Source organism: Falco naumanni, chromosome Z, assembly GCF_017639655.2.
Source record: "Falco naumanni isolate bFalNau1 chromosome Z, bFalNau1.pat, whole genome shotgun sequence".
NCBI classification, from domain to species: domain Eukaryota; kingdom Metazoa; phylum Chordata; class Aves; order Falconiformes; family Falconidae; genus Falco; species Falco naumanni.
The window spans coordinates 72437465-72463287 of NC_054080.1; the positions used below are offsets into that span (position 1 = coordinate 72437465).

Below are 25823 nucleotides of genomic sequence, written 5' to 3' on the forward strand. Positions count from 1 at the left end.
TGCAACAATCTACAATGAAGAGTAGCACTCAGATCAGATTTTAAGTTTTTTTAAACAAAAAAATTTTTTTAAATGATACTGAAAGACTCAAAATGTGTTTCTGCACAGTCTTAAAAATACACACTCATTTGTCCTAGAACTAAGAATTTCATTACATGTATGGTGCTTATTTTGGAAAGGCAATCCTTCAAATATATTATAAACCAATTCAGACACCTCCTTACACAGATATTTACAGATTCTCTCATAACCATATCTGTTTCATACTTTAAAAAAGGAAAGTTTGTCTTGTTCAGAATGCAGTAACTGTGAAACTGTAAATAGCTCCCATCCAACACAGCCGATCAGTAGAGCTCCTATAAGCAGCAGAGAAAGTATTCACTGAAGTTCTGAAAAGAAAGGATGGCAAACATGACCTCCTTATTGCAGCCAAAACATGAAAGAAAAGTTTCGTGGATCCCCCAACAACACACATTGGCATTAAAACCAGGATAAAAAGGCATTCCCAGATGTTAAAACCAAAAGAAAAAGTGTTACATTTCATTCTGACCTGGACAAAACAGGCCACAAAAATTTCACTGTAAGACGCCTTAAGAAAAATACTATGAAAAAAAAATCTGTAACTTTCCTCCGAGTCAAGAGTGGATCCAGTCAAAGATTGGAAGAGAGAAAAAAGTTGCTTCTTTCTTGTAAATGCTAAAACGGATGGTTCGAGACAACTCAGTATTAACAGTTGTGTACTACAGCTATCACTCCTATTCATATAATAACTTACCAAAATTTCAAACCTGTCTATAAAATTTGATTAAAACGTTACTTTGTCTTTTTGCAGTACAATGCAAGCTGCATCCATTTGCACAATAAAGCTATGACTTTAAAATGTACTGAAACAATGTAAGAAGTTGTATAGACTTTCAGTTTGAAAAACATTGATTTTAGCTTAAACCAAGTCGATTTTACTGAGTTTTAAATGAAGGAGCATTAGTCCCTTAAGACAGAATGACTATCTAAATGGTGTTTTGAATTAGCTGAACTAACCTGATTTTGAAATGGTTTTCAGACACATCACAGCAATGATATTGTATGTGACAAAGCCAGGGGAAAACAATTTATTGGGGGAGGAATGGATGAGAAAGCAAAAACAAAGGACAAGAAACACAAGGAAGTAAAATAAAGAAATATAAAGTAAAATATACTAAGCCACATGGAATAAGAGAGATGTGAGAAGTGGAATACTAATACTAAAAGGCAACACAAGAAAAGATTTGCTACAATCTATCAAGAAATACAGGATGAACTAAAAGTTTATGAATATTACACTTCCTAGTGTATTAAAATGTTTATAACTAAAATGGCACAGAGTAAAACAGTGAACACATTCTCTCAACTGGAGTGAGGACATTGTGGCGATGGCATGAATATTTTCTGGATCAGTCAGATGTTGACAAACTGACTTTGGCTTATGAAAAGATAATTTTACAAATTATCAACCTTTTCAAACATTGGAGTTCACCTAGTTATTTAGCATACTATATCCTAGGAGGTATGTTTTAAGGAAGCTGGCGGGGGGGGACCAAAACAGAAAAGAAAAAAAAACCAAAACCCAATGAAAAAGACACCTGAAAAATCTGAAGTTCAAAGATACTTTCTCCAAAATCTGCCTTGCTGAACACTCAAAACCTTGATTTGTAAGAGAAACATAAACACAATTACAACATTATTCTTTCCACAAAACCTATTGCTAGTATCACTGTAAGAACCTTATTCTGCACACAATAGCAAAAAGAGTGTTAGCAGATTCAAACATTTTCTTTCCCTGGAAAGTGTCCCAAGTTATTTCAATGTATGTAAGAAGTACAACTTCAGAAAAAAAAAAAAACAAACACAAACCCACCACCAAAGCTTTGCAGAAAAGTTATAACCCCAGCTTTAAAATTAATGCCTTGCTCGTGTGACACAGCTACTAGTCATGCCAATCAAATAAAAATCATTAAAACCTTTACACATTACTAAAATATTCCATACAAACAACAACAGACAATACAGACTACAAAAAAAGTACTTTAGAAACATTTTAGAAAGGATACAGGTACTGTATATGGCTCTGAGGTCTCTAAAACTTACTGACTTTCTACACGTAGAATTGTGTGAATTCAAAATCTATCCTTCTGAGACTACGGTGACTTCCAGCAGAAAGTTTTTAGTATTCCCTATCAATAACACAAAGGTTTAACCTGAAATCTTTAGACTAAGCTGACAAGAAAGATGTCAATATTATGTCTAACTCTAGATATTTATCTTAGTAGAAATGGAAATTTTGCCTGCTCTGAACCTCAAAAATGAACAGGGGAAATGTTTTTATTTCTGGGAGAAAGACAAAATATTCAACAAGGAGGCTAATACTTTACAAGTAAGCAATACACATCCTGAATTATTAAGTCTTTTAAGAGTCAATACAATCAGGTTAGTAGACAGAGAACAGTGTCACAATAAACTCGTTATATAGGTATCACCTCTGTTCATGTGCACGTAAACATAGTCATACATTCACAAAGATGATTTCTACATCCATTTCTCATCAGATCAACTACATAAGAAAACATTTCTCGAATTCTTGATATACCCGGAACTGCATTCATAAATCACCCTGCATACAGCTGAAATCTGTCACTTGAGTCATCTATTTTGAGACATGACAACTCTATAAACATAACCACACAAGAAATTTAAATGCTTTAAATGCTAAACATTAAAAAATGAACGCTGACCAGTTAGGAACAGTGATTTCACAATGTGAAATAATCAACTTCAGTCTGAAACCAAAGAAGCCAAAATTAGAGCACCAAGAAGAAAAAGCAATCTTATTCAAAAAATTGTTAAATCTGCAGAAGAGACAATCAACCAAATATCAAACCTACGAACTATTCTGAATTATTTCCTGCCCATATTACTAATCTGAAAATACCAGCCTATTGTTTAGCAGTTCCTCTTTCCTGTGCACAATGGACCCTAGAGACAATGTTGTCTGAATTCTCCTAAAGACAGAACCTTTTTGTAAGCTTACTGTCACACAGCCTCCAGTGTGGAAGCTCCCCAGCAGAGTTGTATTTATAATGTAAAAGAGGCAGATGGGACTTTGTAACTGCATTCTTACTTCATCACGTCAAAACATGCCTTGGAAAAACACATTTCAGTTCCAATTAAAAATATAAAGGAATCTTAGAGCTGCTATACATAGCACTTCCCACCACTCCAGCTACACTGATTTAGTTACAGCCGTACCAGTCCACTATACAGACACCCTTAATCCAGTTTAAACCATACATACAGAAGTTATGTTTCACTGGTTAAATTACCAGGTTAAACCAATGTAGCTGAAGTAAAGTTTAAGACCATGTAGTGTTCCCACATTAGGCACTTGCACTGGTGTAAATAAATAATTTCAGGTACATCACAGCAAGATTTCCAACAACAACAAGCTCATAGATGAGTTTCACTCTGTTCCCCAAATTCATCATATAAGCAAGCATTTAAACTATCAAATGTTTGCATTGCATTTCTAACAACATAAGCAGCAAATCTAAAAGGAGTGTAAAAGATATAATGCAATTAATATTAAAAAAATCTTACCTTTATTAGATTTGGATGACTTGTTCTTGTTAGGTTTAAAACAAGAGCCCCTTGATTTATCTTCTCTATCCTTAATAAATTTCTGTACATCATCCAAAGAAAGCTTTTGAAGGACAACTACAGGTTTAGCTCCTTTATTTAGATCTTCAACTAGCCCAATCTTCTCTACTTTGTCTTTCTGTTCACCTCTAAATTCAGTTTTCCTTGACTCCTGAGTAACATTGCCATCTTTATCACGCTTGATTTTTGGAATGACAAAATGTTTCAATGCACCAGATCTTGCTCCCAACAAGTAACTGGGAAACTCTGCTTTATTGTCAGCATGTGCTTTATTACTATCTACTTTACTCTTATTAACATCTGTCCTTCGTTCATCCTTGCTGTTGGGTGATTTAAAACCAGGTTTATCAGGTCTTGATTTACTAGAATCTCCTTTACCTTCCTGTTTAATACGAGGGCTGTCAGGTCTTGATTTCTGATCCCCAGAAGAAAACCTCTCCCTTGATTCACCAGACTCATGCCTATGTTTCCTTTCAAATTTCTCAGGTTTTGAACCATCAGATTTAATACCATGCTTAGAATCATGTTCATTTTTGTTTGAGGATCTCAAATATTCAGGCCGTCTAATCTTGGATGGATCTCCTCTGTACCTCTCTGACTCCCCCCTGTCCTCAGATCTTTGTTTAAGGCTATCATGGTCACGCCTCAGTGTATCAGAAACTGAACGTCCATCAGGCCTTTGTTTTGTTGGATCAGATCTACTTTCAGGTTTTACCTTTGAAGGATCAGATTTCACATCTAGTTTATGCCTAGATATTTCAATTTTCTTATCTGACAATGGTTTACTGGATTCCCTCCTATTATCATGTCTATGTTTTGGTGTTTCAGGCCTGCCTTCGCTCTTCTGTTTTGGTGTTTCAGGCCTGCCTTCGCTCTTCTGTTTTGGTGTTTCAGGCCTGCCTTCGCTCCTCTGTTTTGGCGTTTCGGGCCTCTGCCTTATTTCCTGTTTGCCATTATTTTGTTTCGCCTCATTTTGTTTCATCTCCATTTGCTTGCTTTCATTTTGTTTTGATTCTGTCTGTCTGTTCTCATTTTGTTTTACTTCCATTTGTCTGCTTTCATGCTTAGCTTCTAAGTGTTTGTTCTCATTGTGTTTACTTTCCAATCGTCTGCTCTCATTTTGCTGGAATTCCATTTGTCTGTTTTCATTTTGCTGGATATCTGCCTTTTGACCCTCAAAGTCTGACTTTTTCCTAAAAATCTCAGGATGGTTTTCAGGTTTAAATTTAAGAACTCCAACAGTGTCTTCTTGGGGAACACACACAAAACCATCATTGTACTGCTTAATTTCTTCAGGTTTTTTGATGGTGTCCAAATCCTGAGTTACTGTTGCCTGAGAGTCTGCTCTTCCTGCTTGCTGCAGATCAATACTAACCATCAACGCTGGCCTTGCCCCATTTCCTGTAGAACCTGTCTCCTGAGAAGCTGCTCTGTTTCCTCCAGCAGTACCTCCAGCCTCCTGTGGTTTGTTTTCTTGTTTTCGCTTCTTCAGAGGCTTATCTGCAAGTTAAAAGAGAAAAATCACAAATTATATATACAGACAGGTTCAAGCAAGAATGTCCATTCCCCTCCACTCCCACCAATTAATCCTCCTTAGCATGTATGTGCACACACAACAAAATCCATCGAATTTAAAAGCAAGAATAGAACTTCTCTAACTAGTACTTTTTAATGTATTCAGACTACCATTCATTGTCAGTCTACCACAACTGCCAATTAATCATTAAAAAACCCACCCTCAAAACATATGAAATCAAAGTCCTTGTGTAATTCCCAAGAGAATCACCTAATAAAGCAGCTGCAATACATAAAAGACCTAAAATAACCCAAACTATGCTTGAAGCAAGTCTGCACAGACAAAGTTAAGGTGCGCCTCCACAACCACTTTTTGAGGAATATTACTATAAAATTATCTTCTGCAGATTCAGCCTGCTTCATTATACATGAACTAAGCAAGGATCCGCAATGATTAAGACTGAGGTTTTCCCTACATCATTCAGTGCATCAGTTGGACTTCACATGTATTTTAGCCAGGGAACAATTATCAATGAGCAAAAATTACTAAAATAACTCCAACCCTCCAAGCTCCTCTTTGAAGCAAAGCAGTATACCAAGAGTTGGAGACTATATCATTAACACGTGTGTACCAGCTGGGGGGCCGCTACACACTTAAAAGCTTGAGTATTTTCCCTTTGCAACCATAATGCTTTTCATGGATGAAATAAAAAGTTCAGTGATAATTTTATGTAGTGTCAAGAGCTTGACTCTGCAATAAGCCTTTCAGTTTATATTAAAAAAACATTAAAAATAGAATACAGAAAAATAAAGTGAGCCAACCACACATCCTGTAATTTGGTAGAATTCATAAACATGAGAAGCACATGGAAATATCCAAAGAGTACATTCTATTTGTTTAGATTACAACCTATTACTATTACCAACATGGTACTCTAAAATTAATTTCTGCCATGAAAACCAAAATCCCTACCTACGCTAAGGCTTATATTCTCATTTCTCGACTGTTATCACATAATTTAGAAACAAAACAAACCAAAACCAAACCAACCAATTACTTCCTCTGTAATCAGGGAATATGACTAAGTCTAAGAAATGACTAAACATACATTGGAAATTCTGTTGTAGATCTATTGTCAAAGTGTCTAGCCCACAAACACAGTATAAGAAAAATAACTTATTTTGTGCCTAGGTTTGTGGTGCCTTATCACCAGATACAATGACCCAGTTCTCTTTTTGGGAGCAGGAGAAAAAATGGTAAGGAGGATGCAGTCAAGGAACAGGGAAACAAACTCCAAGGAAAAACAAAAACATCCACCCACCCCCATACCACCCTCTCAAATTGTAAACCGGAATTACAATATATGATTTCTAACTTCTTCTACATTTGTAGAAGAGTCTTAACTAGAAGAATTAAAACTTTGAAAGATTATCTTCAAAATTAACATTAGAAGACAATAACAAGTAGTAACATGGTCAATTCCATGACATGAACAGGCTTTCTTCCCCATCATTTTCATTCTCAAATCTACCTGTACATCTCTTAACTTTCTAAAACTCCAAAATTATGCATGACATTTAATGGCTGGAAGACAGTAAAGACAGATACAATAAACTCCATGCAGAAACTGGTCAACTGCAAATAAGGAACTTCGCAAAGTTCCAGAAAAACCTGTAGAAACACCTGCGAACTTTATGATAGACGTGAGAAGCAAAATAAATTTGCCAAATCAAACTGCAGCCTTTTTAGCATGGAGATTTTGCTTTTTCTTTGCTATAGCAACTGTTGGATTCATATAAGAACTTACATAGTTTAATTTCCTGACACTACTGATTAAAACATGTCATTTTTTTAAACCTTCATACTGTGACAAGAAGTCTTTTTCTGCCTGTGACTAAGAGGGCTTTGACCTCATTGAGCTTCATCACAGGTCTTAGGAATGGTCATGAAGTAGAAGCTTCCAGACTAACAGGTTGATGTATTTTTTAGAAAATACATATATGTTAATACATATGCATCCATGCACATTATTACCTTTTTTCTCAACACTCTTCAAATTTTGAAACACAAATTGAGAAACTTGTGTTCTTAGGAAAAAGTTAGTCAGCTTTATCATTTTAACCCAGATATTTCAGCCACACTGAAAAAGTCCTGTAAAGCTCTTGATGGTGGATCTAACAGTAGCCTTTAAGAGGTTACTGTTATCTGCCCCATTCCTTTAACTGAGGTTATCACCTGTAGCAGAAGCGAACACACATTTGTATTTCCACAAGTGCATTTCATTGTCCAATGTATCACCTTAAAGCACTAGGTGAAGACGGTTTGCATTAACCTACCAGGCTGAACAAGTCAGTTATGAGCCAAGTAAATGCTGCCCCTCTGCTACTTCTATTACAGGAGCAAGGCAGATGGCCAGGAGCTGTGGTGCCTTAAACAGCTGTAGCTGGACCAACCAAAACTCACCTTGCAGAGCCCTCACGCTGAAGGCTCCAAGATTATAGAACCGAAACAAATTCAAGTAGGAAATTTTCTCGCTTGAACTTCTGTAACTGACAGGCTCAAAATGCTGCTGCTCTTCATCATCCAAAATGTCAGATTGTAAGTGGAGAACATATAAGTAGATGATCACATCGCAACTTGGCATACATACTTTCTCTAAATACAGAGCTCTTCTGATGGACCTTCATCATTTCTCTTGACAACTGCAGATGTTTTAATAGGTTATAACCACAACCTGTTGACATCTTATCTGAGAAGAAAGGGACACCTTCAAAGTTTTCTCTTCCTAAATGGCATGGTGATTGCACACAGAGTTACAGATTACTCACAGCTTTCTTCGTATTTCCCGTGTATCTTGATGGTGATCCTCAGAACTAGACTTGATCATTATTGTTTTGCCTCTCTGAGATTTCTGGATCTAGGACAAAAAAGCTGGCCCAAACTTATGAAAATACTGGTTGAACTAGGGCATAAAAGATAGGATAAGTACATAGTACCACTATCTTCATTAAGCATAATGAAAAAAATCTATTGAATGAGCACAAAAGCTTTTTAAGCTGCCACGAAAGCTGCAGAAATCTGAAAGCTGTAATACACTACTGGGCTTCAAGGGCTTTATAAAATCTTGAATTCACTTTGAACTACAGAAGAGTAATCAGCAGAGAATCAGAGGGGTGAGTAGAGAGTAATTACCCTCTGAAAACAGATGTCTTCATATCTTCTTACAATCAAATATGTGCAAGTTTGCATACATTTACTTCGTTAAGTCATGAGTCCAAAGACCCGGCAGGGTTATGACAAACAGATAAACTTAGGAACTTTCATATTATCCACTCAAATATAATTTGTATCCTTCAAGGCATTAGTATTCAAGCTTCATCCACTTCATACTATAGCCAGTAGAACTTCTTTATATTACCAGGATCTAAGACTTTGCCAAAATATGAGACCAATGTTTTCCTTTCCAATCCTGCAGACCTAGATTCAAAGCTTGCCACAGTTGTGAACATGTAGACTCACAAGCTCTTGAGACCAATGAAGTGTGACCAGGATCTTTTTGCTTCACTTTTTGTAACAGTTCTCGTAATAAAAGGAGCATGTAGTAAGCCACAGAAGAGATTTTTACTACATTAGAGATCATGTATCCAAGTTCGTTGTTTTCAGATTCTTTTCTTTTCTGAAACATTATTCACACCTCCCCTACCCCAAGAATGTAGATAAATCCAAAATATATCTGTATTTTGTTCAACTGCTTGAAAAAAATTTATGACAGTTCAGAGCCCAGTCTGATCCCAGTTATTCTCTTATTAATACATCCTTTTGGCTTGGCAAATTTGCATGGATGTTCTCTTCACATTGCAACACACTCATCAAAAGGCAGTACCTTGGTACTTACTCACAAGCAAGATTATAAGCTATCTTGTATTAAAAAATAGTAGAGACGTTCTGTCAACTTAAACGGGTCACTGTGGTGCAAGAAACAAAACATTACAGGAACACAGATTTGAAATGGAAAAAAGGGTTAGCTGGATTTCCAAGCGGTTATCTCTCACCTGTCCTCTTATGAACAGTATTCCTGGAGACAGGTTGTAGCCTTCATCTTTGGAATTATCTGTGTATCAAAATGATTACTTCCAGACTTAGAAATCAATTAATTACTGTGGAACCTTTGTGCAAAAAACAGTGCACTGGAAAAACCACAGATACCTTCAAATACTTCACTGCTGAAACTGACTCAGTCACGATCTGAATATCCATCCTGGAAATGGACATACTTGGAAGCTGAGCTAGTGTTAGGGACAGCAGCTCGATGAGGGGAGTTGTATTAAAGAAGTATCTCCATTCTTCCATGTAACCTGAAATCTTTCCAAAGCAGCAGCTATAATACCATTAGTCCTGAAGTCTCCAACGTTACTGCTTTCTTGCAAACCTGATGATTGCCTTCAGTTCCAGATTAAACTCTTTCAGCAAATGAGTATAATAGGATGATAGCCAAAAAAACCTTCTAGAACTGCTTGTCCTAGCAAACTGAAATGGGCCTTTTGTAAGTATCTGTGAAAAGGTAACAAGTCTAAATAATAACCATGTATATGGTTGCTAAGCTTCATTTTAGCAGAACAGTAACACTCCACTCTATTAATACTGTTTGGTAGACTCTAAAATTCAGAGATTTTGGAATGAACTTGAGCGGTATCGAAGACAAAACAGATAAATTATCACTTCCGCATTTACACCTTGTAAGGGATTAAACTGGAGACTTCATATCCAAGACAGTTAAATGTGAATGTATTCCTCTTCAGAACCACAAAGAAAATTGACCTTCTAATGTCGAATTCTGGATGAACAGTTCTGATTACTCCAGTATAAGCTTTCTTCTTTTAAGGTGTAACAATTAAGAGTTTTATATTTTAAAGCTCTAACACTCTTCAGAGATTACTGGGATATCCCTCCAACTCATTTAAAATACCACTTATTTGAATTATTTAAATCAGCAATGAATAAATTTAAACCAAATGTAGCAGTCTAAGCAGTTATTATGTATTGTCAAACCTTCCATCTTTTAACATCAGAGACAAATCAGCCAGAGGCCAACTACAAGCTTACTTTATTTAAGCTAACAGTCAAGATCAGGAATTTTCAACAGATAATACATAACTATACATCTAAATAGCAAATCTATGTTTACTGACAACTGTTTTCTTTTCTTAATTATTCTTCACGGAGCTCTTCAAAATTGTCCAAGCACACAGTCCCCCCAAGCAACAGTGTTCTGCTGACACAAGAATCTAAACCAATCCATCTAATCTGGGTACCAGGAAGGTTTAAAATTTCTTCAGTAGTAATGATGGATGACCTATCAATGGAATGAGGGGAAATATCCATCTTTTCTACCGCTTCATGAACATTTAATATTACTGACTGTGAGAGTCTGCTCCCACCTGACCTCCCCCAAAGCCATATTCAAAAAACCAAAGGATTAACAACCAAAGAGAACTCTTCCCATCAGTAGAAGACATTCCCACAGCACTAGCTCCTCCCCCTGAAGGAGAGACTCAGCAAACCCAGGTCAAAAAATTTATTCTCATTGCTTGCTACCTTACAAAAGAACCTAAGAAAGTACAGTCGTGAACCTGGCATAGGAAGCTTTCTAGAAAAGAATGTAATTCTAAAGTCTCTGAAGCAGAGATGAGAGGGCTTTTAGCTGCTGCAGTTCAGAGGAAGGGATTTCTAAGAACCCAAACAGAAACAGCTGCTAATTTTTATCAAACTGTTAGAAGACTTTATCAAAATTCTGATCACTGTGCAAAAAGGAAAGCCCATCAGGAGGGATGTCCAAACTCATCCAGGACAAAACACAAAAAGATTACAGGAGTTTCTGACATGTCTTAAGGTGCAGCAGACTTCAGAATCTTCATTTTGGTGAAGTTTTGCTTCTTTTCTTAAATACACCAATAATGCAATCAGCATAAATGCAGTATGAAATATGATCTCATGATTTTTTCTACTTAATGTCTGGTAACCTGTTACTCCCTGTCAACTACAGTAACACAAAAGAAATATTACACTAGGAAACAACAAGAACTGAACTACAGAAAAGTATAAACAAGCACCTATGCTTGTTTAGAGACTGGAAGCTGTAACAACCTCCCCAAATTCAATACTGCTTTTAAAATCTAATTTTAATTTATTTATGAGATAGGATTTTTATGACGCAATTGATGGGTTTTATCCATGTGACTGTGAAGAATTATAGTTTTGTGAACTCATCTTTTAGAATATCTGAGCAAAACCTGAAGTGCAATTACTTTGAAATACAAAATGCAGCACAATTTCCCAAGAAAAATGCAACACACTAATGGCAGACTTAATGAAAGCTACTTAGATTATGTATCACTTACAGATTAACATATTCAGTTAGTTTTTAATAATTTGTATAAACAGAAAACTTTAGAAATAAGCAACGACTTTGACATCTCCCTTCCAGATGCTGATTTTATTCTGACACTGTATCCTGCACTCAAATATCTTCAATTAAGTAGATCTGGTAACATTTACACTACATGGTAATGAAAAAAAGTCTGCATCTTCTTAGGCTGATTTCAGAGTGAACTTAGTGACTATGAACTACAGAAATGCTGGGTTTAAAACCTTACTAAGATTTATTACTTATACATGCCATTTCTTTATCAAGATTTAAATCCATTATAGAGAAGTGACGTCCCAGAACAAAATAAAGTCATTACTGGGTAAGTAATTTTATAAAATCTCCCATCCATCTAACAAGTACAATCAAGGGCATATGCTACTTGCAAGTTGTATTTCATTTTCTAATCCTAATCTACAGATTAAAAAAAATTAGACTTCTTACCAAATTGCTATGTTTTAGTTATTTTCCACACCTGCTAACATGAGCAGGTTTCTGTGCTACTCTACATATAGCACAACCTGGGATAAATGGGATAATTTGAGTTCATTGTACACAATAGCACCAAAAATATAGTAAATGCCATTAAAACAATATGCCTCTTCTTTTAAACATGCTTTTCATTCAATTAGTATTTCATTCTTTAAAAAATTTATAAAAGAAAGTAATTTTTTCTAGATAGGTGGAAACATTGCAACATGTCATTGCAATTTCTCAAGATAGAGGAATTTCTTCCCCTTATCTTAAAACACCTCTGAACACACACACACATCTCTCATCTATACAAAACTGGAGGTTGCAAAGCTGCTTTTTCTTGGGAAAGCTATATGAAATACCAGTTTCATCTGTTACATCACACTACAAAATGCAGACCTAATGAAAGCTTGTATACACAAAACACAAAATACCTAATTCTCACATTGTTCTACTGCATAGAAACACAATCATTTATATTTTACACTACCTCGTTTCATCTTCTGGTATTAGTGACTGTAATCTTCTGCAAGATTACTAATAACTATACCTGTACCTCCATTTTTAAGGAAATAAAACCCCTATAACACATTCTTAGAAAAGAATGCTAATATACTAGTTATAATCACATATTCTGTCATTTAATTAACTGGCTACATAAAATTAGAAGTCAGCAAACTATTCACTCTTAATAGTATTCTTCTATTAGTTTCCTCTTGAGGGAACTTTTGCAGGGAGATGGGTAATGGGGAGAAAGGGAAAGGAGCTGGGTAAGAACTTAAAAGGTAAGAGAAAAAGGTTACTTACCTATAACTGTAGTTTTGAGAGTTTTGCTCCGGCAGATTCACACTCTTGGGATGTGTGTCTCTGCTGCTATGGGCTTGGAACGAACTAAAAAAAGAAGGGCCCACAGCAGGCATCCAAATGCCCCCTAACTGATCCAATTATTGGAAATAAAGTTATTACAGCTTCACTTCTTCCTAATTCAAAGAATCCACAGTAAGATTCCAAAGAAGTGGGTAAAATGGATCCTCAGGGATAAAATATATAGGGGAAAAAAACGACAGATACGAGCAGTTTTACCTCATTTAAAAAATGCTTATAATGCTTTTAAGTTTAAAAAAAAAATAGCCTCCCAATGAAACGGTTAGTGATTAATGATTTCATTACTCTTCTCAAACCCCAGAGAACAGTGCCTTTTAGAAGTAAAGGTAGAACTCCTTAATCTCTTAATCTGTTTTTAAAAGAGCTGCAGTATATAAAAGTGTCTTTGAAGTAGCCTAAAGTCTAACATACAATACTATGTATGAAAGAGCTCAAATTAAAATTTAGCAAATCTGAATAAAATAAAAAACTGAAGCAATTTGAAAAAGTCTCTGAAAAAAGATAAGTTACTTTTTGGGTTTGGGTTTTTTTTTCTCCCCAAGTAATTTTTAAGGTAATCTTCCTTATCCCCCTTCCTAGAAGAGCCAGAGCTGTGCTTAACATTAGTATCTTAAACATATTTTTTATTCACAGTATTTGGTTTTTTTCAGAAAAGCATGAAAGATCTTAAGGTATAAACCTTGAACCTGAAAATTAATTCAGTAGCAGGTCTAAAACCTGCTAGGAAAGGTTTAGACTGTAAGTGACCAACTAGCTTTGAACTCTACTTGACTACAAAGAAAAATAACCCTCCTGTATCTGGACAGCTTGTATCTGGAAAGCATGAGTTAACGCGAAGGGCTGTGGTTACCAGAGTGAAATTTCTCCCTCAGCATCACCCGCCTCCCAAGAAAGGAAAAAGATTCCTGAGAAGAACAGAAGTTCCTGGGATATAATTTTCTAATACTCACTAGGATTTCCTGTACTTTCTTGGACTAGTCAACTTAAGAATGTGAACAAAGCACAACCCCAGTTAAGTGAACAAAACAAGTTCAGAGCATACACATCTACTTGTTTCAAAAGTATTCAGCAGCACCAAGCAGTACAGGAAATCTGACTATTGATGGTGATTAGAAGAGAAGAAATTGTGCGTGATTACATTTCTAAAGAAATTTCATCATGAAAATATCATAATGCACCTAAACAGAGGATGGTTCACTTGGTGATTGCTGTGGGTAAAGATAATCACTTTCTGTATCGGCTCTTCCGAATAATTTTTTTTCCAACTCAGATAATGTGAGTCATGATAAATAATAGCTGGATCTATCTGTAATACCATAGATCCTTTCAAAAGAGAAGATATGATCTGGTATTGGTTGACATCTTGTATCTGATAAGGGTATAGAGGTCATTGTGAGGGGGGACAATGGGAACTGAAGGCTTGAATGTCATGTTCCATGGATTCATTTACTTGTTCTGAGGCTATTAAACATAATTGATGTATTAGAATGTAACTTTTGATGCCAAGTGCCTTGATGTCCAAAATCTCCAACTATTCCTCTCATTAACAGATATAAATTACTTGCAAATACAGAGAGACTTCCTTGGTGGGAGGCAGGAAGATAAGATGGACTCCTTCCACATAGAGGACAAGGACGAAACACAACTCTCAAACTTCACACCTCTCTATCATGATGAAAAGACCATATAATCCACTTGATCCAAGATCCAAAGAGACCAAAAGAACAGTATTATAGAAACAGAGCTCTGAACAGCACTCATATATGAGGTAAAAGGTCTATATTGTAAACCACTCCTTATGCATACCTGACATACTTTAGGTCTAATATGCCAGACTTTGCATTAGTGACTTTTGCACTCAGAATTCCTTTTTCAGAAAGTAAAAGCATGACAATCAGGTTGCTGAAAGATACGCTGCTTTTCAAAGAAGACAAACTGTATTAGCTCCTCCTCTGAAACAGAGACTGTCTCCCACTTTGAGAGACTTTGTTTGGTGGAAGCTGAACGTTTTAATAGTTTTGTTAGAATTAATGACTTACTACAGAAAGTATTTTAATTACCTAGGGCTCCAATCCCCATTTCCCACCTGTACCGAACATTATAAAAGGACCTCAGCATTAACCAAAAAAAAAAAAAAAAAAAAAAAGGCCTTAGCAGTTGTGTAATTTTCAGCAAGACAGACACACACATGAGTGCGCATGCCAATCTGTCTCCTCTGGAGCACAGAGTTCCACCATACTACTGGTTCCAAGTCTCAGAAAGAACATGCTGTATCCAACCAAAGCCTTACTGTTAAAAGAAAGCATCTGAAAACCTTTGATGAAGCATAGTACTATTGAGATTTCATGTCTTTTAAAAAAGGACAGAAGAGACCCCTAATCTTCTATCAAAACTTGTGAGTACAATTCTGCTTAAAGTAATTTATGGAAGACAGTAACAGGTGCCTACACAGAAAGTGTAGTGTGACTGTAATATGTATTCCCATGCCTGGATTACAAAAGCAGCAAAGATGCTTTCATGCAGATTTTAGCATGTGCTAGCACCTTGAGAAAGTTCTCTAGAATGATGCTTGCTATTGCAAGCATCAGCTAGCACCATGCATTCCTGTTCTAATTAGACCAAGTACTTGCTACAGGCACACTGTTTTCTTAACATAACGTGATCTGAAGTTACAGTATACATACTAAAATGCACAAACACCAGGTTTTTGCATAAATACAGTAAACAGCTTTGCAAAAAATGAATGACATATTTAGGAGTTATTTGATATATTTCTACCAGACATATTCCCATGGGAACAATGGAAGAAGCTTCCTCCTGCAGCCAAACCAAACCAACAGCATAACTAACAATCCCAGAGTCTTACCAACTTGTAGACATACTACAAACTTAAAAGCAACAGCAAAAGCATTACCAAAAAGAAAGAACCATATTTCTCCAAGGTAACAGCTTTTCAGGAAATCTGTCCCAAGATTGCTAAAAAGCCTTCCACTCAATACTATTCATTCACAGGTGAAACCTCAGCAGCCAAAGTGAAAAGAACTGCTGTCCTAGCATATGGGCAACTTACCACCAGTGAATAAACAGTGATTATTTGTCCCAATATGGGGCAGTGATTCTTGCACCCGACTCATAGCAACTGCAGGAACTCAGGAAGAACTTAGACCTGCCAGAGGATGCAGGTAGAAGGGAAGCATAAGGCTGGAATCCCTTTTTGGGAAGATGGTTATTGAGCAGTGGTGAAGGGCAGAGATCACATTCTATAAATATCACTCCTTTCCTCAGAAGAAACAAACCACAGCGTGCCTGTGGCTATGTATTTACAGTAAACAAACTTTGTAACTAATGCTCAACATTTCCTGAAAGCTAGAACAAAAGAGAAAGTGTGTTTCAATCTTGCTGTAAGTGCTGGAAGACTGCTGTGCACTATCAAAAATACAACGTATTTTTCCAGATGCTTCTCACCTAAAATGTGCTAGAGATTCTACTTGAAGCGTGTGGATATAAAAGTGGCTTTTGAAGTATTAGGAGACAAAGCACAAGCTCTCCATCAATAAATTTAAAATTAGTAGAAGATACTTAAGCAAATTAACAAAACCCCCATTTCATTAAATTAAAATTAGACAGTAAAGATCGAGGTGAGCACACATTTTCTCCGTATATTCACAAACAAGTCACCTAAAAAGATTTGATTTAGTTGCCAAATAAGAAGTATCTAAGAAGTTAAACCCTTTAGTAATTTCAACAACCGCATCTACAAACACATGCACACATGAACTCTTTCTCTCCTTGATGTCCCCCTCCTTCCCAGCATCTTTAAAAACAGGAAAAAAATTATCTTTGAATAGGGAGAAAAATTGTGCTTTTTCTGCTGGTTAAAGACCCAAACTGTATGAAAATTCAATTGCATTGACACAAGTATGTCCAAAACTGACCATTTTCACCTATGAACTTCCAAAATCAGAATTTGCATTGTATTCCACTCTACAATATTTTTCTTAGCAGCACCTAATAAATTAGCATTATACTATAAAAGATTTTTTTTCTCAGAAGCTAAACACAATACAGAGGAAGCTTCTGGAAAATATTTGTGTTAAAATATTGCTATCTTATTTATAAAATACATTTTATCTTCAAGATTTACATCAGAGTTTTGCATCTACTTTTGGGACTTCTGAAGCCTAAGACCTTCAAACCAGTTAACAACAGAAAAACCAAACCAAAACAAAAAACCCAAGAAGGATAGATTCAATGAAATCAGTTAAGACAACCAGTACTTCTACTGAAATGAAAACATTTCTGAGGCTCACCTGGTTCTGTGCTAGAGACCGTACAGATATATGGTAGTTCTCTAAAGCTTGTAATACCTACATAGTAATGAATATCCAGCTGAACAAACATTAGAGACAACATAGTAGTGTTAAGTTACCCAATCATTACACTGCCCTTAAAAGAACAGATGTGATTTTAATCTAACACCTCCTTTACATTATGTTCAAATGTGGGTACAAATACAAATAGGATAAAAGAGTTTTCCTGCATTTTCTTAAATTAGGCAACATGGGTAGTTAATTAATAATTCAACTACCAAAATTTATTACGAATTTTGACTTATGGTACTGCTGGGATTTTAGGAACTATAAACAATGTCAATTGTACTTCATTCAGTCTCATGGTTCAAAAAAAGAGTAGCTTAAAAAGGATTCTCAAACAGGAGAACTTCACTTTCCATTCATTAAGACCCCAAATAAAGAATACTGAATATTACAAATACGCATATATGAGATATTACAGTTCATTGTTGGAGGGGAATGGAGATGAACGTCACAGAAGAACCTACACTGAGTAAACAGAATTGAACTATGTGACAATGACAGGAGGTTTTTATGTGTGTATATATATATATATAAAAATATATATATATATATATGGGGTTTATATGCATATATATATTTATATAATATATATAGTGTATACAAACACACAATCCTTTTACCTTTATCTTGCACTTCTTTTGAAAATCGCTCCCTTTCAATAGCTGATTCACGTTCTATCCGCTCAATTTCAGCCAATGCATCCAATTCTACTTCATCATATGACGTTATAGTTCCTTGTTGCGAAACCTGTTGCTGTGTCTGTACCACAGGAGTTTGAGGTTGTTTTGCAGCAACTGAAGTGTTCTGTTGTAAAACAGGCACTTGTTGTGCCTGAAGGAAAGCTGTCTGTTCGTGCTGCGGCAAACACTGAGCAGCGTTTAGTGGGCGGTTAACATCCTGTGGAGTAACGGGTGTTTTAGAAGTCTGTCCTGGGTACTGCACATTAAAAGGAATATCACCCTCTGACACACTGCTGTTTTCCAAACCAGAAAGCATATCATCCTGCTGGTCCATATCCGAAGATCTTACACGAGAGAGTCTTAATGTAAGCTTAGTGGAGTCCTTGGAAGGAGAACTAATGATATCATACATTGCAGCTTTTTCAGTCTGGTCTTTTTCATCCTTGCCTAACTTCATTTTCTTTTGTTTCTTTTGCTTTCTTTCTGGAGAATCTAACAATATGTCTGGGGGAACATCTCTAGGTGATGAATAAGGTGGAGGCTGAGACTGTTGGATTAAAGGTTGTCTTGATCCTAGAATAATAATTCAGAAAAACTGAACAGTTATGTTGTTTCATGTTTATATAAAAACATATAACCTACATAATTTTAATGTGTATTTCTACATATATCTGTGTTCACAAAAGGTCCAAATAAGATTGGCAGGAAGCACATCATTCCTAGATCAAGATGTAATCCAGACAGCTGCAGTGAATTTCCTGGGAATTTTAGCAGTCCACTGCAGGTAGAGAAGTGATCACTTCAGAAAAGATGGAACAAAAAAAAAACAACCCACCACCAAAAAAGAATAAATAAAAATAGTACCTGCAGGTTCAGAATATCAACTATTAGAAAATGGTCAGTGAAAGTAAGTTGGCTATAGAAAAAGAAAAGATCAAAAAGATTCTTAATAAGGTCCAGTGATGAAGAGTTCACGATCAGTGTATAGGCATTAGCTGTTTCAGCCACACTTTAATTTTAAATTTTTTTAAAAAAATTCAAAACATACACAACCTCTTTAACTTTGATTCTGACAATACATGTTAAACTCTTTTTCCTTTCTTTCTTTTTATTTATGTTTTTATTTTAATTTAGGTAAACTTGTTCCAATATTCCCCAATCACTACTATCTAGAAAACACTTACTGTCTTAAGGCTTTTTCTACCAGCCCCCCCTGCCCCCCCCCCTTTTTTTTTTAAGTGTGAATATTTACTTCTGTATGTACTTATCCCAGGCATTAAGTGTATCTAGAGAAATTACTAAAATAAGATATTTTTAATTAAAAACATTCTCCAATTAACCACATACAAATTAAACCAACTCCCTGTAACTGTCAGCCCAGAAAAAAGCTTTGAATAACACAGAAGCTTTTCAACCTGTCTCAATTAGACATTTGAGCTATAATTTCTGGCTTAAAAAGGAATACTGGAGGGAGAAGGGGGTGAAAGGCCTATTGGCTGGACCAATAGGGTCAGTCCCATCATTAAAGCAAACATTTATCAGATTCCACTGGAGAACACTGATCTTCAGAAAGCAGTGACTGACATTATTATTAGTCATTCTGTTTCAGGATATCATAGGTCAGTACCTCTAAGAATAATCAAAAACTAACTGGGATACAGGTCCCCATGTGCTTCAGTCAAGAAGCACCACTATCCAAGAAAGCAGCTTTATTCTGCAGCTTAAATTTCTACCAGATATTTTAAAAATACTAAGAATCATTAAGCAATGTACTGACCTGCAGATGAAAAAGAATGGATACCTCTAGCAAAGCTTCGGCTCACATGAAAGGTGAGCCTTTACTGATGACTTTTTTGCACAGACTGCTATACTTACTTTCTCTCTCTAGTACATTCTGTGGTAAGTCCTGTAACTTCTGTATGTAGAGAGCAGAATATGAAATGGGTTTCATCTTACTCCATCTTGACCACCAGCAACAACTCCATATTCTGCCAATAATGCCCATAAATGCTGGGAAGCCCTGTTTTAACTCATTCTGATTTTCAGAATCTTTCCACTACTCCACTTGCCCTCCTCAAATTAGACACCACACTCAACCACCAGTACTGAAGTCCTGGCTACACCCTATGAAGAACTCTCACTTGCTTTTCACCAACACAATTACTGTCTCTTTTGCTAATTTACAAGAATGTCTTAGCGTAATGTACAGGAGAAATCATTAGCTACTGATTTTTTTTATGGTAATGACTACCACTCAGGAAATACAAGATGCATTTTCATTTCTACAAACACTAGAGGCAGCTCAAAACTTCTCAAAGAGATCTTACTGATATCTTACTCTTGAATTATCTCTTAAACGAATACTTCTGAATTGCAACAATGGAACATTTTATTGTTTTTCACAGTTACCCTTCAAATAGATGACACAGATATGATTCTCTATTGTCCTAAACTTCTATGTAAATATGACAAGATTATTCTGATTTGGTATTTGTCATGCTGAAAAATAACACTGCAGCAATGGATAAGGTGGTGGTTTTATCTTTGGGTAGACTTGAGGAGGTCAGAAGGATTTCAATGCATTCCATTGAACATACTTAGAATCCAGCAGTAAATGAAGAAACAAAAGTAAAGTTTTTCCTCTCCTAGGCAGCACTACAAATAGGTATTTCAAAGTATCTTCCTCCTGAAGGAAATTCCTGAGAAGTGTTGACAGCAAGGCCTATAAGCTGCATTTTAAGAGTACACGTTCTGGCAATAACTTCACATATTTCTGAGGTTAATGATGGTTAAGCCTCTGGCAACAAGGAGGCCTAGAAGCTACAATGCCTATGTATTGAGGTGAAAAGAAGTTGAAAAAGATGAACTGGAACAGTTTCACTCTACCACAGACATTAGCAGTTTTGAACAAGTATCACACGTTGAACAAGTATCACATTCTGTTTCATGCTTAGAGTTCTGACAACATTACCCATTACATGGAGAGATTTGTGCCTATTACTACTGAAGTCAGTTTGCAGTATTTCCTATGGGAGAAGGCTTAAGCCATTGTATGTCTGAGAACAAAGCTCTTACACAAGACTTGTTGATAACAGAAGAAATGTTTCTGTGGAAAGAATACACAGACAGTTATAGCCTGTTTGCTGAACTAGTAGAGATTCCAAGATTTAAAAGGTTTGTTCTACAAAATGCTGTCAATGTAGCAAATAAATAATATGATGCTCTTCAGAAATGATCTTTGGGAATGAACTGAATTTCAGATTATTCTTTGAGAACACAGAAATACATCAGCTTTTGAGTCTAATTCTAGGGCTGTACAGTAATTCAGGAGGAAAAAAAGTATCTGTTTCTGTAGTTGATCTTCCATAATACCAGGAAAAGAACTATGCAATCTCCTTTTATATAGCAGGCATATGTAGAACTTGTGAGACAAAGAGATTCTCTGCCAATTTGGGGAAGTCATTGTATCATTACTGAAGTGCAAATACTGATGGTCAACCAGGTAACGTTGAATGTAGCTAAGAAGCAGGTAACATCAATACAAAATAAGGCCTCTACAGAGAACAAATACACCCACCAACAATACCTCCACGGTCTTCCAGTAACAGCCATCCTGACCACACATGACAATCCCGGGACTGGTTCTTTATATTAACTGGTTTCTGTACCAGTTCCTAGTGGTAGATGGCACTGAGTATGGGAGAAGTTTTATCAAAGGCTGTAGCCATTTTAAACCACTTTTTTTCTATGACTCGTGACTGATTTCTTCTCAAATCCTTTATAGTGCAAGCAACTATAAAATGCACTGCACTGACAATGACTTAGCCTTCTTAAAAATGTAAAATTTCAAACACATTTTTTGTTTGTTTAGCCCTGGAATGACTTCACTTGCTCACTGTGCATCAGTAACTTGGGCTGCAAAGAATTAGCTTCTGTCCAGGAGACTGCACACACCACTGGCATGCCCATGTTATGGTTTTGTCTGCGCACTTTCTAAGTGCGCCACAGTACTTGCATCTTATTTAAGTATTCATGTTACTTTCTCTGATCATCTCTTAGCATTTTCAGAGAAAAAGGCCACTTGCCTTTCAAAGCTGATGCACCAACACTGATCACGCTCTCTGTTGTGATCCACATGGTTAAACAACAGCTATTAAGGTTACCAGGAACTTCAGATTTAGACATCTTACAGAATTTTAAAGAATTATTAGCTTTCCACTTGTACAATAACAACTTCCAAAGAGTCGCTCAAAACAGTATCTCCATATTCCTTTAACACCCTGGCAGGTAAAGGTTCCCAGATGTTGACAGAGAGTCTTTCACTATCCTACATTCTCTTTTGCCAGAGGTATCATTCTATATGCATGAAAGCTAGAAAAAACCTGATAGTGAACAAATGAAGACTAATGTCTAATACTTGGTTCATAACACATTGGAGAGAAAGCTCAGGAGTGCCACACCTTTTTAAATCCAGAGCAAAGTAATCCTCGAGACTCCAGGAACATTATTTAAGTGGGTACCAAATTACTGTACAAACCTGGACACAGCATTCCAGATCTTTTACTAGAAAAGTCTTTAGAAAGACAGGCTGTAAGGAATGCATATGTGCTACGTGTGGATTATTAGATTTCACATCTAAGTAACTATACTGTAAATAAGTTCCTAAAAATAGAAGCTGGAGAAGAAGAGAACCAGAGCATCCATACTCCATTCATACTGATTTTTGTCTGTTGGAAATGCTAAGAACCTGCATATAACAGAACCTGAGGAATACACTACTGCCAAACAATTTAAAAGACTGCAGTTACAAAATGTAAATAGAAGCGTTTCATTTTGTAATACAGGACTCCTCAAATGTTTTAAACAGGGGCCGGCTCGTGGATGAAGTGGCAGGCAGCCATCTGCGGCTGCTTGGTTCCCCTCCACAACCCCCGGCGGGGGTGGGGTGGGGGGGTCTGTAAATACCAGGGGTGGATTGAGAACCCTGGGGGCTGTATCCGGCCCGCGGGCTGTAGTTTGAGGACCCCTGTTTTAACATGATCCTATTTATCACTTCCACATAAACGGATTAGTTTCATGAAAATGGGATCAGACAAATGCAGCATGGAACTCTGGTTAAACCAATGTCAGAATTGTTAATAATCATCTTGAGAATCTGTACCTCCAGCAGACTCAAAAAGGGAAAAACAGTCCCTTCAAAAGGATGGCAAAGGACAGCCCAGAGTATTACACATCGTCTGTATGATTTAAATACATACTCAAAGAACAATTTCTTTATAAGGACTGAGATAATAAAGAGGTAGTATTCCAAAGTGAGTTTGTTAAGAATAAATATCATCAAATCAAAATAATTTTATTCCACAAAACAGCAGGTCTTGTGGATTGAAGAGAACCGAATGCCGTATCTGGACTTTAGCATGGCTTTCTATATAGCTTCTCATAACAATTTCACTAACAAGCTGAGGAAGTATGATCTAGACAAAAACACTGTAAGTTTTCAGTATATCCTACTGCAAAACTGTTCATAAACACATAGGTGAACAAGTGCAGCTTTCCAGAGCACTGTCTTAAGAACAGTAGTTTCAAGTACTTGTCATTAATAACTTCTCATGTAACAGCATTAGAGAGTATTTTATTAATCTAAACATCACAACAGTTTTTGGTGTTAAGTCTCTGAGAGAGAGGCCCACAACTGCTTTTAAAAACAGAATCAAAAATCATAATCTTCATGACTAATTTGATTAACTTTTTGAAACAAAAGAACTTCAGTGAGAAGAAGCACAAATCTTTTATTCATCTGAGAAAGAGAAATTATAACAACACAAGATGAAGATAGATAAGCTCTATGGACAGACAGCAATATGTTTAAAACAACTTGCAGTATACATCTAAGTTATCAACAAAGAGCAGCTATACTCTCGTATACAACAGCAGTATCATGCAAAGCTGTCTACAGTACTTCTCTGACTACTCATCCTTCTAAGTCTTCAAATAGAGTTGTATCTACAACGTAGGACAGTGCAACATCAAGACAAATGCAGAACAATTAGGATTCAGATAAAAACATCAAAGACAAGTGGAAGTTGAGAAATTATGATTGACTTATGTCAAGATGAAAGAAACTGTGCTGGTCAGCCTGTGGAAGATTAGATTAGTGCAAGACATGATAATGCTCTTTGATATCTAAATGACCACCAAAAAAAAAAAAAAAGTATGTAAATTGTTTTTCTTGTCCATTGGAAAGAAGTCAAGAAGTGTCACTTCTAACTGCAACAAAAATGATTCAGGCTCAGCATTACGTGAAAAGCTTTCTAGCACTAAGAATCTGAACAGGTTGTATGGCAAGAGTGATGAAGCTCCATTACTGACATTTTAACAAAAAAACCCCCAAGCTGTTTTTTTTTTTTTAAATTATTGGGAGTGATACTGTTGGAAGTTATTGGGAGTGATACTGATACACATTATTCAACATGAGAGCTGAATTCCATCTTCTGATGGGAAGCCCTCCAAGTCCTTTCCTGCTGTATTTTCTAAAATCACAGAATCTTCCCCTGGGAATCCTCCCTAAGTTTTGTACTAGATGCAAAGGATATATTACTTATTTTGATTAACAGACAATTTTGACATTTGTTTCAAAGAGCTTAACCTAATTTAAAATTCAAGTTTAAAGAGACAGCATATGAGATAAAGAAGAACATACGTTTGGGAGGTTTTTAGGGACACATTCACTGTCCACATATTCTTTCATTAGTTTTCAGGGAAAAGTCCCATCGCTTTCTTCAGAGCTTCAAATGGCTTATGAAAAACTCAGCTTTGGCTGTTCTAGCTTAGAACTGCAGTATTCAGAAGCATCCTTGTGTAAAAAGTTAAGACTTGAAGGAAGAAACAAGAATTAAAGTTTATTTTGGCCCTGTCAGAAAAAAATCTTTGATTAAATTTCTTCCACCTTCCTTTTGAAAGACAGAGGGTAAGACAATATTTTTCTTAAAGGTAAGTACCTTTAAGAGCACGAAAGTCTGTACTACAGATTTGAGAAGATTCCCAATTCTTCTTGCCACCCACTATACATTCAGAGACCAAGTGTAGAGGGATAACTCTTACAAATCGCTAAGAAAATAGAAGTAATCTTTCCAAATTAGTCAGAAAATAATCAAACACCCATTAACAATTTCTGCGTGGAATACAAACTATTTCTGGAAAAGAATGCAAAATTATATAGTTTCATAAGGGTTGTTGCTAGTCCATACAGATGTTTTTCCAGGAGTTTAGGAAACTATATGGAAACAGGACTGCAAATGATATGAACTCTTCTTTTTGCAAAGCAATGGACTAAAAATGTTGAGGAAGACTTTCCTTTACACAGATCATTAGAAGTTGTCTTTAAAAAAAACCCAAACTTTTCTGAGGTTCCAGAGCAGTGGGAAAGCAGAACAAATGGATAAAAGATTTTGATGAGTAACCAATCCTAGATAATGGAAACCACAGAGTATTTTACGAGATCAACAAAAGGAAAATACTCTATGTTAATTCTTCCTAGAGGAATTCACATAAATGAATTTTTAAAGAAAGTATACATAACAGATGATAGCATGAAAGCAGAACCATTACTCTGTTTGCACAGTTACAAATATAAAATTTACATAAAAAATAAGGGATAAAGACCCGCCTACAACTTCTGCATAAAACTTGAGCTACTCTGGTACCTTTACTGAAGCAGAAACGAAGCAAAGATTTCTGTAACACACAGTTTTACTCCACTGAATTAACTGAATAAGGAA

At 36.1% G+C, this 25823-nt stretch overlaps 1 protein-coding gene across 8 annotated transcripts in view; it reads right to left on the reverse strand.

Moving 5' to 3' along the window:
- NIPBL (NIPBL cohesin loading factor) overlaps window positions 1-25823 on the reverse strand; it is a 152169-nt gene that overhangs the window by 56505 nt on the left and 69841 nt on the right. For 4 of the 8 annotated variants that reach the window (XM_040579218.1, XM_040579216.1, XM_040579217.1 and 1 more), the window contains 2 exons: window positions 17986-18618; window positions 3631-5190 (listed from right to left, as the gene is read on the reverse strand). In XM_040579218.1, the coding sequence (XP_040435152.1) occupies window positions 3631-5190; window positions 17986-18618 (2193 nt within the window). Of the gene's footprint in view, window positions 1-3630; window positions 5191-7669; window positions 7866-17985; window positions 18619-25823 lie in introns of those variants that run through there. The other 4 variants (XM_040579224.1, XM_040579223.1, XM_040579222.1 and 1 more) reach the window with 3 other exon arrangements.